The sequence below is a fragment of the Chiloscyllium plagiosum genome, unplaced genomic scaffold, assembly GCF_037043375.1.
Source record: "Chiloscyllium plagiosum isolate Xiang-an unplaced genomic scaffold, Cpla_swu_hap1 HiC_scaffold_34, whole genome shotgun sequence".
Taxonomy (NCBI): Eukaryota; Metazoa; Chordata; class Chondrichthyes; order Orectolobiformes; family Hemiscylliidae; genus Chiloscyllium; species Chiloscyllium plagiosum.
Window position 1 is genome coordinate 34,222,299 of NW_028270172.1, and position 12,619 is coordinate 34,234,917.

The 12,619-nt window shown below is 42.8% G+C and overlaps 1 protein-coding gene across 5 annotated transcripts in view; it reads right to left on the bottom strand.

The window, feature by feature from the left end:
• The window catches only part of anln (anillin, actin binding protein), a 105,488-nt gene that overhangs the window by 26,141 nt on the left and 66,728 nt on the right, over window positions 1-12,619 (bottom strand). For 4 of the 5 annotated variants that reach the window (XM_087978594.1, XM_087978596.1, XM_087978597.1 and 1 more), the window contains exons 16-19: window positions 11,831-11,879; window positions 11,700-11,756; window positions 10,957-11,025; window positions 2,789-2,824 (exon numbers count right to left, since the gene is read on the bottom strand). In XM_087978594.1, coding sequence (XP_087834720.1) covers window positions 2,789-2,824; window positions 10,957-11,025; window positions 11,700-11,756; window positions 11,831-11,879 — 211 coding nt within the window. The remainder of the gene's footprint in view (window positions 1-2,788; window positions 2,825-10,956; window positions 11,026-11,699; window positions 11,757-11,830; window positions 11,880-12,619) is intronic. The other variant, XM_087978598.1, reaches the window with a different exon arrangement.

A 12,619-nucleotide genomic window follows, 5' to 3' on the forward strand; every position in this document is an offset into this window, starting at 1 on the left:
AAGTGAATTAAAAAAAAAACGTTTATAGATGGACCTCATCATATATTGAAAAACAAAGTTTAGAAGAGATTGAAATTTGTTAAAAAAGGGTATAGTGACAGAAGACTTCATTCTTTGACTAGGCCAATATTTATTGCCCATCCATAACTGCCCTTGAGAAAGTGGCGATGAACTGCTTTCTAGAACTACTGTAGCCCTAGGAGTGTAAATAGAGCTAGAGAGCTATCAGGAAAGAAGTTCCAAGATTTGGACTCAGCACAGTTAAGAAGTGGCAATATAATTCCAAGTCAGGCTAAGGATGGGAATACTTATTGAGCCTCCTCTTCCAGTCAGTAGTTTAATTGCTCACCACTATTCAAGGCAGGACTGCAGAACTTAAATGTGACTTGTTGGTTATGTGTCACTTAGTTGTTTATTGCACAAACTACATCATCAGACGACATTTCTGCCACCTCCAAACGGACCCCGCCACCAGGGATATATTTCCCTCCCCACCCATTTCTGCTTTCCGCAAAGACCGTTCCCTCCATGACTACCTGGTCAGGTCCACACACCCCTACAACATACCCTCCCTTCCTAGCACCCTCCCCTGCCACCGCAGAAATTGCAAAACCTGCGCCCACACCTCCTCCCTCACCTCCATCCAAGGCCCCAAAGGAGCCTTCCATAACCAAAGTTTCACCTGCACATCCACCAATATCATTTATTGTATCCGTTGCTCCCGATGCGGTCTCCTCTACATTGGGGAGACTGGACGCCTCCTAGCAGAGCGCCTTAGGGAACATCTTCGGGACACCCGCACCAATCAACCCCTCCGCCCTGTAGCCCAACATTTCAACTCCCCCTCCCACTCTGCCGAGGACATGCAGGTACTGGGCCTCCTCCACCGCCGCTCCCTCACCACCCAACACCTAGAGGAAGAACGTCTCATCTTCCGCCTCGGAACACTTCAACTCCCATGGCATCAATGTGGATTTCACCAGTTTCCTCATTTCCCTTTCCCCCACCTCACCCCAGCTCCAGCCTTCCAGCTCAGCACTGTCCCCATGACTTGTCCTACTTGCCTATCTTTCTTTCCACCTATCCACTCCACCCTCCTCTCTGACCTATCAACTCCACCCCCACCCCCATTCACCTATTGTACTCTATGCTACTTTCTCCCCACGCCCACCTCCCTCTCATTTATCTCTCCACTGCAGGCACCCTGCCTCTATTCCTGACAAAGGGCTTTTGCCCGAAACGTCGATTTTCCTGCTCCTTGGATGCTGCCTGACCGTCTGTGCTTTTCCAGCACCACTCTAATCTAGACTCTGGTTTCCAGCATCTGCAGTCCTTGCTTTTACCCTGTTTATTGCATGTTGCTTTTCTTTGACATTCAAACAGTCCTTCATGGTGATATTACCAACCTGACACCTCACTCTTAGGTATGTCTGGTGCTGTGTCTGGCATGCCCGCCTGCACCCTTCATTGATCAAGGTTGGATTCCTAGCTTAATGGTAGAGTAGGTTGAAAGGGGGAAAAGGAAAGACAGTGTAGGGTTTCTGATAATCACAACTACATACTAGTTAGAGGAAGATGCTAGATATTATGATGTTTTTCATCTTTTGTACTAGTATACTCTGCTCTCCCATCAAGGACATGGATGTTTGTGAAGACTCCCCCTCCAGTCAGTTGTTTAATTGTCCACCAACATTCGTGACTGGATGATGCAGAACTTAGATCTGACACATTGGCTGTCGAATTGCTTAGCCCTGTCTATTGATTATTGCTTATACTGGTTGGCACACATAGTTCTACATTGTAGCTTCGCCAGATTGACACCTCATTTTTAGATATGATAAGTGCTGCTCCGGGCATGGACTCGTGCATTCTTTCATCGAACCAGGGCTGATCCCCTAGCTTGATGGCAGAGTGGGATGTGTTGAACAATGAAGTTAGTGTTTTGAAGTACAGCTCAGTTCTGCTGCTACTGATTGCTCAGTGCTTCATGGATGTCCAACCTTCAGTTGCTAGATCTGTTTGACGTCTATCCAGTTTATCATAGTGATAATGCCAAAAGCACCATTTAAAATATTCTCAAAATGAAGGACTATTCGGTGGTCATTCCTACTGATGCTGTCATGGATTATGCATCTGCAGCAGGCAGATGGGTGAGAATGACATCAATTACTTTTTTCCTTCTTGTTGGTTTTATCACCACTTACTGCAGACCCATTCTAGCAGCTACATCCTTTAGGACCTGGCTGGCTAGGTTACTGTTGGCGTTACCCAAGCCACTCTTGGGGAGGATGTTGATATCCCCACCTGGAGAATACTCTGCATCCCTGTAACACTCGGTGTTTCCTTCAAGTGGTGTTCAATAGAGAGTGAGAAATTGGAACTTGCTATCACAAGGTGGTTGAAACAAAGAGTAAAGATGGATTTAGGGCAAGACAAGTCTCTGTGAAAGAAGGGACTGGAGGGTTACGTTGACAGATTTGAAAGACAATGGAGAATGGTGCATAAATGCAAGCATAGGCTGGTTGGACTACATATCCTATGCCAACACTAAATCAGAAATATTGCCTAAATTCAGTAAGATATACAAATCCACAAAGATGCATCTTATAGTGCTAAGATACAAAATATTCTAGCATTTCAAAAATGTAAATTCAGTGATAAAGTTATTATTTAATTAAATGATCAAAGTTTCATCACTGATCATTTGGAAGACATAAAATCTCAACAAAAGTATACTATCAGTAGCAGATTATTTATTGCTGTGTGGTAATATACTCTATTTACTTACAGTGATTGAAGTCAATAACCTCTTTGGAGTAATGGCCTAATAAGAAAAAAGACTTAGTCATTGAAAGAGGCAACCACAGTGTTAAAATTATCTTTATGATACCTGCATGCAACCAGTAAGTCACCTGAATGTAACAAAATGAAAATTTCTATCATTATTCAAAAAGTTTGCTAAAATGTTATTTTCCCTGCTTCAGAAGGAACAGAAGTAATCAACCTTTTTCCAGTCAGCAAAATCCAGCAAGTAGATGTTAAATATTACACCGGAGTACATAAATCTTTAATGGGAAGCTAAATCGTTTTATTGAACAATGGAACTGCCTTCTAGTCATGCACCCTGGATAAACATGTCTGAAGCACATCAATTAGCAGAAACTATTTTGCCGGTGTTCATTAATAAAGTTACATCATAATAAAAGTAAAATGTTAGCAATTCAATCCCCTTTCCCCTTACAGCCCAAAAGACAACTAGTTAGTTGAGTGGCCAAAGTTCCAACAGCATTTATTTAATTACAACCTTAAAAGGCCTAAAGTAATTTTTAAAAATGTTTAGTCTACTTAGTATTAATTTAAACATAGAAAACACAAGTGTAGAAGCACAATGGACAGGGAAACAAGAGATAATGTTGCTGACGAATGATTTTCATCAGAATCAGAAAAATTTAGAAATGTTAGTTTTTAAACAAGTACAAAGACAAGGAAAGTTTGGGAGTAGAAGAAGAATAAAAGGGATGATCTGTGATAGGATTGAAAGCTAGTGAGATTAAATGATGAAGGATGATGGTGAAATGCAAAAGGGGATGGGAGTGGGAATCTAGAGGAGCTGTACATGAGAAAATAGAATCATCATTAACAGCTGCTGCACGGGCGGCACAGTGGCTCAGTGGTTAGCACTGCTGGCTCACAGCACCAGGGACCTGGTTCAATTCCCATCTTGGTCGACTGTCTGTGTGGAGTTTGCACATTCTCCCAGTGTCTGCGTGGGTTTCCTCTGGGTGCTCCGGTTTCCTCCCACACTCCAAAGATGTGCAAGTCAGGTGAATTGGCCATGCTAAATTGCCCATAGTGTTAGGCGAATGGGTCTGGGTGGGTTACTCTTTGGAGGGTCGGTGTGGACTTGTTGGGTTGAAGGGCCTGTTTCCATACTGTAGGTAATCTAATCTAAAAGCAATAGGAATATAAGTAGAAACAGGAGTGGGCCACTCAACCCTTCAAGCTTACTCCACCCTTCAAAAAGATTATGGTTGATCAGACTTTTAACTTCCAAACCACATTCCTGTATATCCTCAATAACCTTTCACCTCTATGCTGGTCAAGAATCTATCCACAACTGACTTAACCATACAAAGATTCTACATGCACTAAGTTTTGAGAGAGTTCCAAAGTCTACCAGCCTGCTCAAAGGAAAAAAATTCTTCTTCTGCGTATTAAGAGGCAATCCTTCATTTTTAAAACTACAAACACTGGTTTTAGATACTCCAACAAAAATCTAGCCACACAAGGTCTTTTGGGGATGAGTGACCATAATATGATAAAATTCCTCAACAAAATGGAGGGTGATATAGTTGATTCTGAGACGAGGGCCATGAATCTAAAATGGAGGAAATTACAATAGAATGAGGCGCAGGTTGGTTATGATAGATTGAGAAGTGTTATTTAAAAAGGATGACAGTGGATAGGCAATGGCAAATATTCAAAGATCATGGGTAAACTACATCAATTCGTCATTCCTATCTAGTGTAGAAGTAAAATATGAAAAGGTGGCCAAACCATGGGCTAGGAGGGAAACCAAAGAATGTATGCAATCTAAGTACCCCAGTCCAACACCGGCACCTCCAAAGTATGCAATCGAAGGAAGAGATATACAAATAAAATAACAACAGACCTGAGGAGTGGAAGCAGTTTAGAATTCAGCAAAGGATGACAAACGCATCAATTAAGAAATGGAAAGTAGAGTGAGAGTGTAAATTTAAGGGGAACATAAAAACTATAAAGGTTTCTATAGCCAGTTGGAGAAAAGGAATTGGTGAAGACAAAATGTAAATCCCTTAGTCAGAAACAGGGGAATTTATCATGGGAAATGGCTGATCTACTAAATACATACTTTGGTTCTGTTTTCACGAAAGATGTCACAACATATCAAAAATGCTGTGGAATACAGGGTTCAGTGAGAGGGATGAATGGAAGGAAATCAGGGAAATTAGTGGGGAAATACTGTTGGGGCATTGATGGGATCAAAGGTCAATAAATTTTCAGGCCCTGATAACCTATATTCCAGAGTACGCAAGGAGGTGGCACTAGAAATAGTGGATGCATCAGTGATCACCTTTCAAGATTCTGTAGACTTTGGAACAGTTCCTATGGATTTGAAGGTAACTAATGCAACTTCATTACTTAAAAAAAGATAGAGAAAACAGGGAATTATCAACTGGTAAGCCAGATATTGATTGTGGGAAAAAATGCGAGAGTCCATTAAAAACACTCATAGCTGTACACTTAGAAACAGTAACAGGATTGAACAGAGTCAGATTTGGTTTTCAGAAGGAAAATCCTGCTTGGCAAATCTACTGGAATTTTACGAGAATGTAACTAGCGGAGTTGATAAGGGAGAGCCAGCACACTTGGTTTGGTTGGGCTTCCAAGTGGTTTCAGTAAGGTCCCACACAAGAAATTAGCATGTAAAATTAAAACATATGGTCTAGGAGGTAGTGCACTGATGTGAATGAAGAACTGGTTGGTAGACAGGAAACAAATAATAAGAATACCTGGGTCTTTTTCTGAGGGACAAGTATTCACTAGAGAGGCACCCATTAGGGATCAGTGCTTGGACGCCACTTATTCACAATATATATTAATTATTTATATGAGGGAACTAAATGCTACATCTCCATATTTACAGATGACACAAGTCAGATGGGAGAGTGAACTGTGAGGAGGATACAGAAATGCTTCTATGAGATGAACAAGTTGAATGAGTGGGCAAATGCATGGCCAATAAAGTAGATAAATGTGTGGTAGCATAATAGAAAGGTAGTTAGTTATCTAAATGGTGATAGATTATGGAAGGGGGAGGTGCAATGAGACCTTATACACCAGATACCAAAAGCAGGGATGATGAAAAAGCCAATTAATATGCTGTAGCAGTGACTCATTGCAATTGTTTAGGGCTTTAGTGAGACCACAGCTGGAATGTTGTCTACAGTTTTGGTCTCCTTATCAGAGGAAAGATGCCATGGCTATGAAGGGAGTGCAACGAAGATTTATCATAATGTTCCCTGGGATGGAGGACTGACATATGAAGAAAAACTGAGTCCATTAGGACTATATTCATGGGAATTTAGAAGAACGAGGGCGATCTCATAGAAACCAACAAAATTCTAACAGGCTGGGACAGGGTAAATGCAAGAAGGATATTGCTGATGACCAGGGAGTCGAGAGCCAGTGATCTCAGTCTAAGAATAGGGGGTAAACCATTCAAGAATGAGAAGAGTAGAAATTTCTTCATCCAGAAAGTAGCAACCTTGTGTCCCGTGAGTTTAAGTTAAGCTTCATTGAAATTTGGTAGGAGGCCAATGATAGAGAACTCGGCAAGGGAGTATAGCAGAGAAACAAAGACCAATAAGTGAACTAAAACTCAAGCTCGTGATCGCTAACTAAACAGAAATGCTCTAATGACTCCAACCTGCATTTGACCATCCAGTGTAGAAAAAAAACACATTGCATTATTCCTTCATCTTCTCTCCCACATCTATTCTTGCTTCATACATATTGCACATCTAACTTCTGGATGAAAGGCTGCAAAACTTAAGTCTAATTTTCTCTGAACAGACGCAGGCGTCCCAAGTACCTCTAACACTTTGTTTTCTTTTTCAAATTTTCAACATCTGCACTATTGTCATTAGCAATCTTGTTGACGTTTTTGGCATATTTAATTGATATTATTACCAGCACAAGTACAGGCTAGCATAATTAATTTCTGACTACAATGTTAGTTATTTTATTGTGTATTTTAGCCTGTCTACCAATGTCAGCTGCATTTTTACTGCAATCATAAGTTGATACTATCCACCCCCCCCCCAAAAAAAAGGCGTTTAGTAACATCTGGGCTTCACAAGTGGCAGACAATGACCATCACTGACAAGAGAATTTAACTGCCTCTCTACGGCATTCAATCGCATCACTGTCAATAATCCTCTGCTATCACATTGACCAAGATTTTAACTGCGTCAACTATGTAAATACTGTGGCCACAAAAATAAGTCAGATGCTCAGAATTCTATGTCAAGAGTGTGTTGCTGGGAAAGCACAGTAAATCAGGCAGCATCCGAGGAGCAGGAGAATCGACGTTTCGGGGATAAGCCTTTCATCAGGAATGAGGCTTGTGGGCCAGTGCTGAGAGATAATTGGGAGGGACTGGGGTTTGGGGGGGCGGGGTGAATGGTAGGTTAGAAAGTTATAGGTGGATGAAGATGAGGGATAAGGTAATAGGTCAGAGGGGGGAGTGATGGACAGGTTTGGAGGGCAGTGCCAAGTTAGATGCTTGGGACTGGGATAGTGTGAGGGAGGGGAAATGAGGAAGCTGTTGAAGTCTACATTTATCCCATGTGGTTGCAGGGTCCCAAGGCAGAATATGAGGTGTTCTTCCTCCACGTGCGGGTGGTAACAGTTTGAGGGCGGAGGCAGCCCAGGATCTGCATGTCCTTGACTGAGTGGGAGGGGAGTTGAAGTGTTCAGCCGTGGGGCGGTGGGGTTGGTGCGTGCGGGTGTCCCAGAGATGTTCTCTGAAACGATCTGCAAGAAGGCGTCCTGTCTCCCTGATGTAGAGGAGACCACACTGGGTGCACCAGATGCAGTAGATGAAATTGGCAGAGGTACAAGTAAATTTTTGATGGATGTGGAAGGATCCCTTGGGGCCTTGGACGGAGGAGAGAGGAGGTTTTGCATTTCCTGTGGTGGCAGGGAAAGGATGCAGGAGCTCGGTGTGGGCTGGTGGGGGTCGTGTACCTGACGAGGGAGTGACAGAAGGAACGGTCTCTCCAGACGCTGATAGGAGTACGGAAGGAAATATATCTTTGGTGGTGGTGTCTGTTTGGAGGTGGCAGAAGATGATGTGATGTAAGCGGGGTGGAAGGTGAGGATCGGGGTGGGTTCTGTCGTTGTTGCTTTGAGAAGGGTGGGTTTGGAGGGTGGTGCATGAAGTGGAGGAAATGCGCTGGAAGGCATCAACCACCATGTGGGAAGGGAGGTTGCGATTATGGAAGGAGGTGACCATCTGGGACTTTGAGATGGAATTGGTCATGCTGGGAGCAGATGCAGCGCAGGTGGAGGAATTGGGAATAAGAGATGACGTTTTTACAGGAGATAGGGTGGGAGAAGGTGTAGTCCAGGTAGCTGTGGGAGTCAGTGGGCTTGTAGTACATGTATGTGGTTAGTCAGTCACCATGGACTGTGATGGAGAGGTCCAGGAAGGGAAGGTATGTGTCTGAAATGGTCCAGGTGAATTTGAGGTCAGAGTGGAAGGTGTTGGTAAAGTTGATGAACTGATCAACCTCCTCATGGGAGCATGAGGCAGCACTGATATAGTCATCGATGTAGCGGAGGAACAGGCAGGGGGTAGTGCCAGTGTAACTGCGGAATGTGGACTGTTCCACGCATCCGCCAAACAGGCAGACATAGCTGGGTCCCATGTGGGTACTGTCACCACCATGTGCTCCCCACGAGGAGGTTGAACAGTTCATCAACTTTACCATCATCATCCACCCCAACGTCAAATTCACCTAGACCATCTCGGACAACTCCCCTCCCCTTCCTGGACCTCTCCATCAGCGTCTCCGGCGACCAATTAACTACAGACATATACTACAAGCCCACCGACTCCCACAGCGACCAAGACTACACCTCCTCCCATCCTACCTCCTGTACAAACACCATCCCTTATTCCCAATTCCTCCGCCGCATCTGCTCCCAGTATGATAAATTCCACTCATAAATCCTCAGATGGCTTCCTTCTTCCATGATCGCAACCTCCCTTCCCATGTGGTTTATGATGCCGTCCAGTGCATCTCCTTCACTTCACGCACCACCGCCCCTGAACCCCACCCCTCCCAATGCAACAAGACAGAACCCTCCTCGAGGTCCTCACCTTCCATCCCATCAACCTTCGCATACATCGCATTATCCTCCGCCACTTCCAAACAGATCCCACCACCAGAGATATATTTCCCTCCCTACCTCTATTAGCGTTCCGGAGAGACCATTCCCTCCGCGACTCCCAAGTCAGGTCAACGGCCCACACCCCACACCTGGAACCTTTCCCTGCCACCGCAGGAAGTGCAAAACCTGCGCCCACACCACTTCCCCCTCCTCCTTCCAAGGCCCCAAGGGATCCTTCCACATCCGTCAAAAATTTACCCGTACCTCTACCAATCTCATGTTTTGCATCTGTTGCACCCAGTGTGGTCTCCTCTGCATTGGAGAGACAAAACACCTTGCTGTTAGTTTCAGAGAACATCTCTGGGACACCCGCACCCATCAACCCCACCACGCTGTGGCTGAACACTTCAATTCCCCCTCCCACTCCATCAAAGACATACAGGTCTGGGGCCGCCTCCACCACCAAACAGTTACCACCCGACGCTTGGAGGAAGAGCGCCTCATATTCCTCATTGGGACCCTGCAATTACACAGAATAAGTGTGGATTTCAACAGCTTCCTCATTTCCCCTCCCCCTACATTATCCCAGTCCCAAGCCTCCAACTCGGCATCACCCTCCAGACCTGTCCATCATTTCCCCCCTCTGACCTATCACCTTCTCCTACATATGGCTTTCTCAGAGACCTTCTCCCCCACCCCACACACTCCCATTTAGCTCAGCCCGGTCCATAAGCTCTTCATCAGGAAGGAGGCTTATGCCCGAAACGTTGATTCTCCTGCTCCTCGGATGCTGCCTGACTTGCTGTGCTTTCCCAGCAACACACTCTCGATTCTGATCTCCAGCATCTGCAGTTCTCACTTCCTCCACTCAGAATTCTGTGGCAAGTAATTCACCTCCAAACTCATTAAAACCTATCCATCATCCATGGAACAAGTCAGAAATGTGATCACAGAATCACTGTGGTGTAGAGGCGCCATTCAGCCCATCATGAATGCAGTGGATATCTAAGATAATTTATTGCCAAATGTCCTGTCTTTTCCCCACAACTCTGCATGCTGCCTCCACAACACTTTTAGACAGCGTGTTCCACACCTAACTACTTTCTGTACAAAAACGTTTTTCTCACGTTGCCATTTGCTTCTTTTGCAAACTATTTAGAACCATTCTCTCTGGCTCTTGATCCATTTGTGTGTGGAAACAGTTTCTCCCCATCCAGTCTTCCAGACCCCTCACGATTTTGAAAACTGTTATAAAATCTCCTCTTAGCCTTCTCCTCTCCATAGGAAACAGTACTAACCTTTCCATTCTTTCCTCATAATTGAACGGTCTCATCCCTGGAACCATTCTCAAAAACATCACTTGCACACTCTCCGTAGCATTTGCATCCTTTTGATAGTGTGGCACTCAGAACAATACACAATATTCCAGCTGATGTTTATCATAACGTTGTATTCTATGTACGCTGTTCTGTGCAAACATCCTCAAGTGATCATATTGCAATACCTGACAACCAAGTTTGCTGATTTGTTTTTTGCCTATCCTCAATAAGTAACCCAAGAACATTAAGACTGGCTTGCAATGTTCTACAACCAGACCCCTCAGATTTGACCCAAATTGTTAAAATCCAAGGTGTGCTAGAAGTAAGCAAATCAACTCTGCTATCTGTACTTGAAAGAGGAAGGAGTAAGTGAAACGTCAGGAAAACTTTGTCCAGTCAGTTAGCACTAACTACAGCTAATAGCTTCTTCTGGCTTGCTGCTTACTCCCATAATCATGAGTAGGACGATTTAAGGATCAGACAAGGCGGCAATGGTCATTTTACAACAATGTAGAATCAATAAAATGTATGTGAATCACACATACTCATTTACTCCACATGTAATGCAGGTCTGGAAATGAAATTCAAAACACATCCCAAATTAAGGCCAGTTAGAAATTAAGGAAAATCAGAATTGGAGTTTTGTTATTCAAGTATGAGCAGGGAAGTATTGTTAGATTGAAAATGCGAATCATACCAAAGAGCAAATCAGTTCTCGGAAGTAATGAAACACTCCCAGATGAAGTGCAGACATTTTGCACAGAAACTACAAAAAGAAAATATATTTAGCCAGCTAGTTGTTCTTAGCAAATATAGAAAACATAGAGCAACTTGTAATGTTAATCAGTTTATAACCTGGTTTCAAGAACAGTTCAATTGTTGAAGGGAATTGATGCCATCAAAAAATTAAGCTTCATATTAGTCTAAATAAAATTATTTTTGAAGTATTGTGGAAATCATTCTGTGCTGAAACAAAGACAGATTAAAGATTTTTAAAAATTAAAACTACTCTTTGACATAAGGCTTTTCAAAAGGTAACATATTAGAAAGAAATTCAGAGAGTGTTCTTTTTGGAGAAAAAGGAATAGCTTTAAAAAGTCTTTGAATAGCAGTTTCATTTTATCCTCATAGCAGTATTTTATGCTCTCTCAACACATCTGTACAAATTAACAGTATGATAACTGAATAGTTTCAAAATATTGTTGAGTTAGTGACTCGGAAGTTTGGTAAAGGAAAGATGATCCTCTGGTATTGTGTACCAGATCAAAGTCATGCCTCTTGGAAGTTACTTTGTAGTTTTATATTAAGGGAAGCCTCGGTGTACTGGTTTGAGGTAAAGTTTACCAATTCGATTGCATTGAGTAACTTTTCTTCAACCAGTAGCTGATGAATTAGAAAATCATTGAATGAAGCAATATTGCAGTAGATCTTGCTCTTTACCTTAGATTTACTAGGTTTCTTCTTCTTGTCTGTAGTACTGCTCTCTCGGTTTTGTGTCTAAAAATGAGAATGATAATATTCATGAGTTAATACAATATTATATCTGTGCATTAATTTTTTTGCATACTTACCAAACTATAAACTTCTATTTCAATTTCAAAATCATTCGAGACATCCTGCCTAAAATAAAAGAAAAGTTTAAGTTTACTTAACCCAAGCAAAAATACAAAACAAAGTTCAACCTTTCAAAACACAGAATCATGAAATAGATCAGTGAAGTACTGAAGGAACAGAGTTTTTGAAACATTCCTTTAGTGGTCCACTCAGGTAAGTCAGGCAAAAGACCTGACTACCTACTAGTTCTATTCTATCTGCTACTGTCTGCCACTGTAAAAAAAACCTCAGAACTAGTGGGAAGAATTGCACTATTTTTGCTGAAACAACGAAGAGGTGATGGAAACCTTTAGTCTTATGCTGGCCCTCACACTCAGCTGGTTCCTTCGGAAGAAGTTTCTCTCCCAACTGAGTGGATTTGTAGGTCTTTTGAGAAAGTGCTGTGGTCTTCTCACTGCCCTTCCCCAAACTGCAAATTTACAGGTGGTAAGCAAGGTCCAACTGAGGCTGTTAAGCAGGCAATTATTGGCCACTCAAGGGCAGATATCTGGCACGTCACATCAGACAAGGGCTCACTTACTTCAAAGTCACATAATTACTTTCTAATACCCATGGTCATTGGTGGTCATTTCTTAGAGGTGGGACATTTGCAGGTGAGTAATGAAAATTTATACTCCAGCTTGGTTTGTGACTGCTGAGAGTTCCCGGAATGCTTTCGCTGCCAACTCTTCAGCTGACGAGGTAGGAAATCCCATTAATTAAAATATTTCTGACCATCCTCTTAGTTTTCAGACCACAAGAATTAA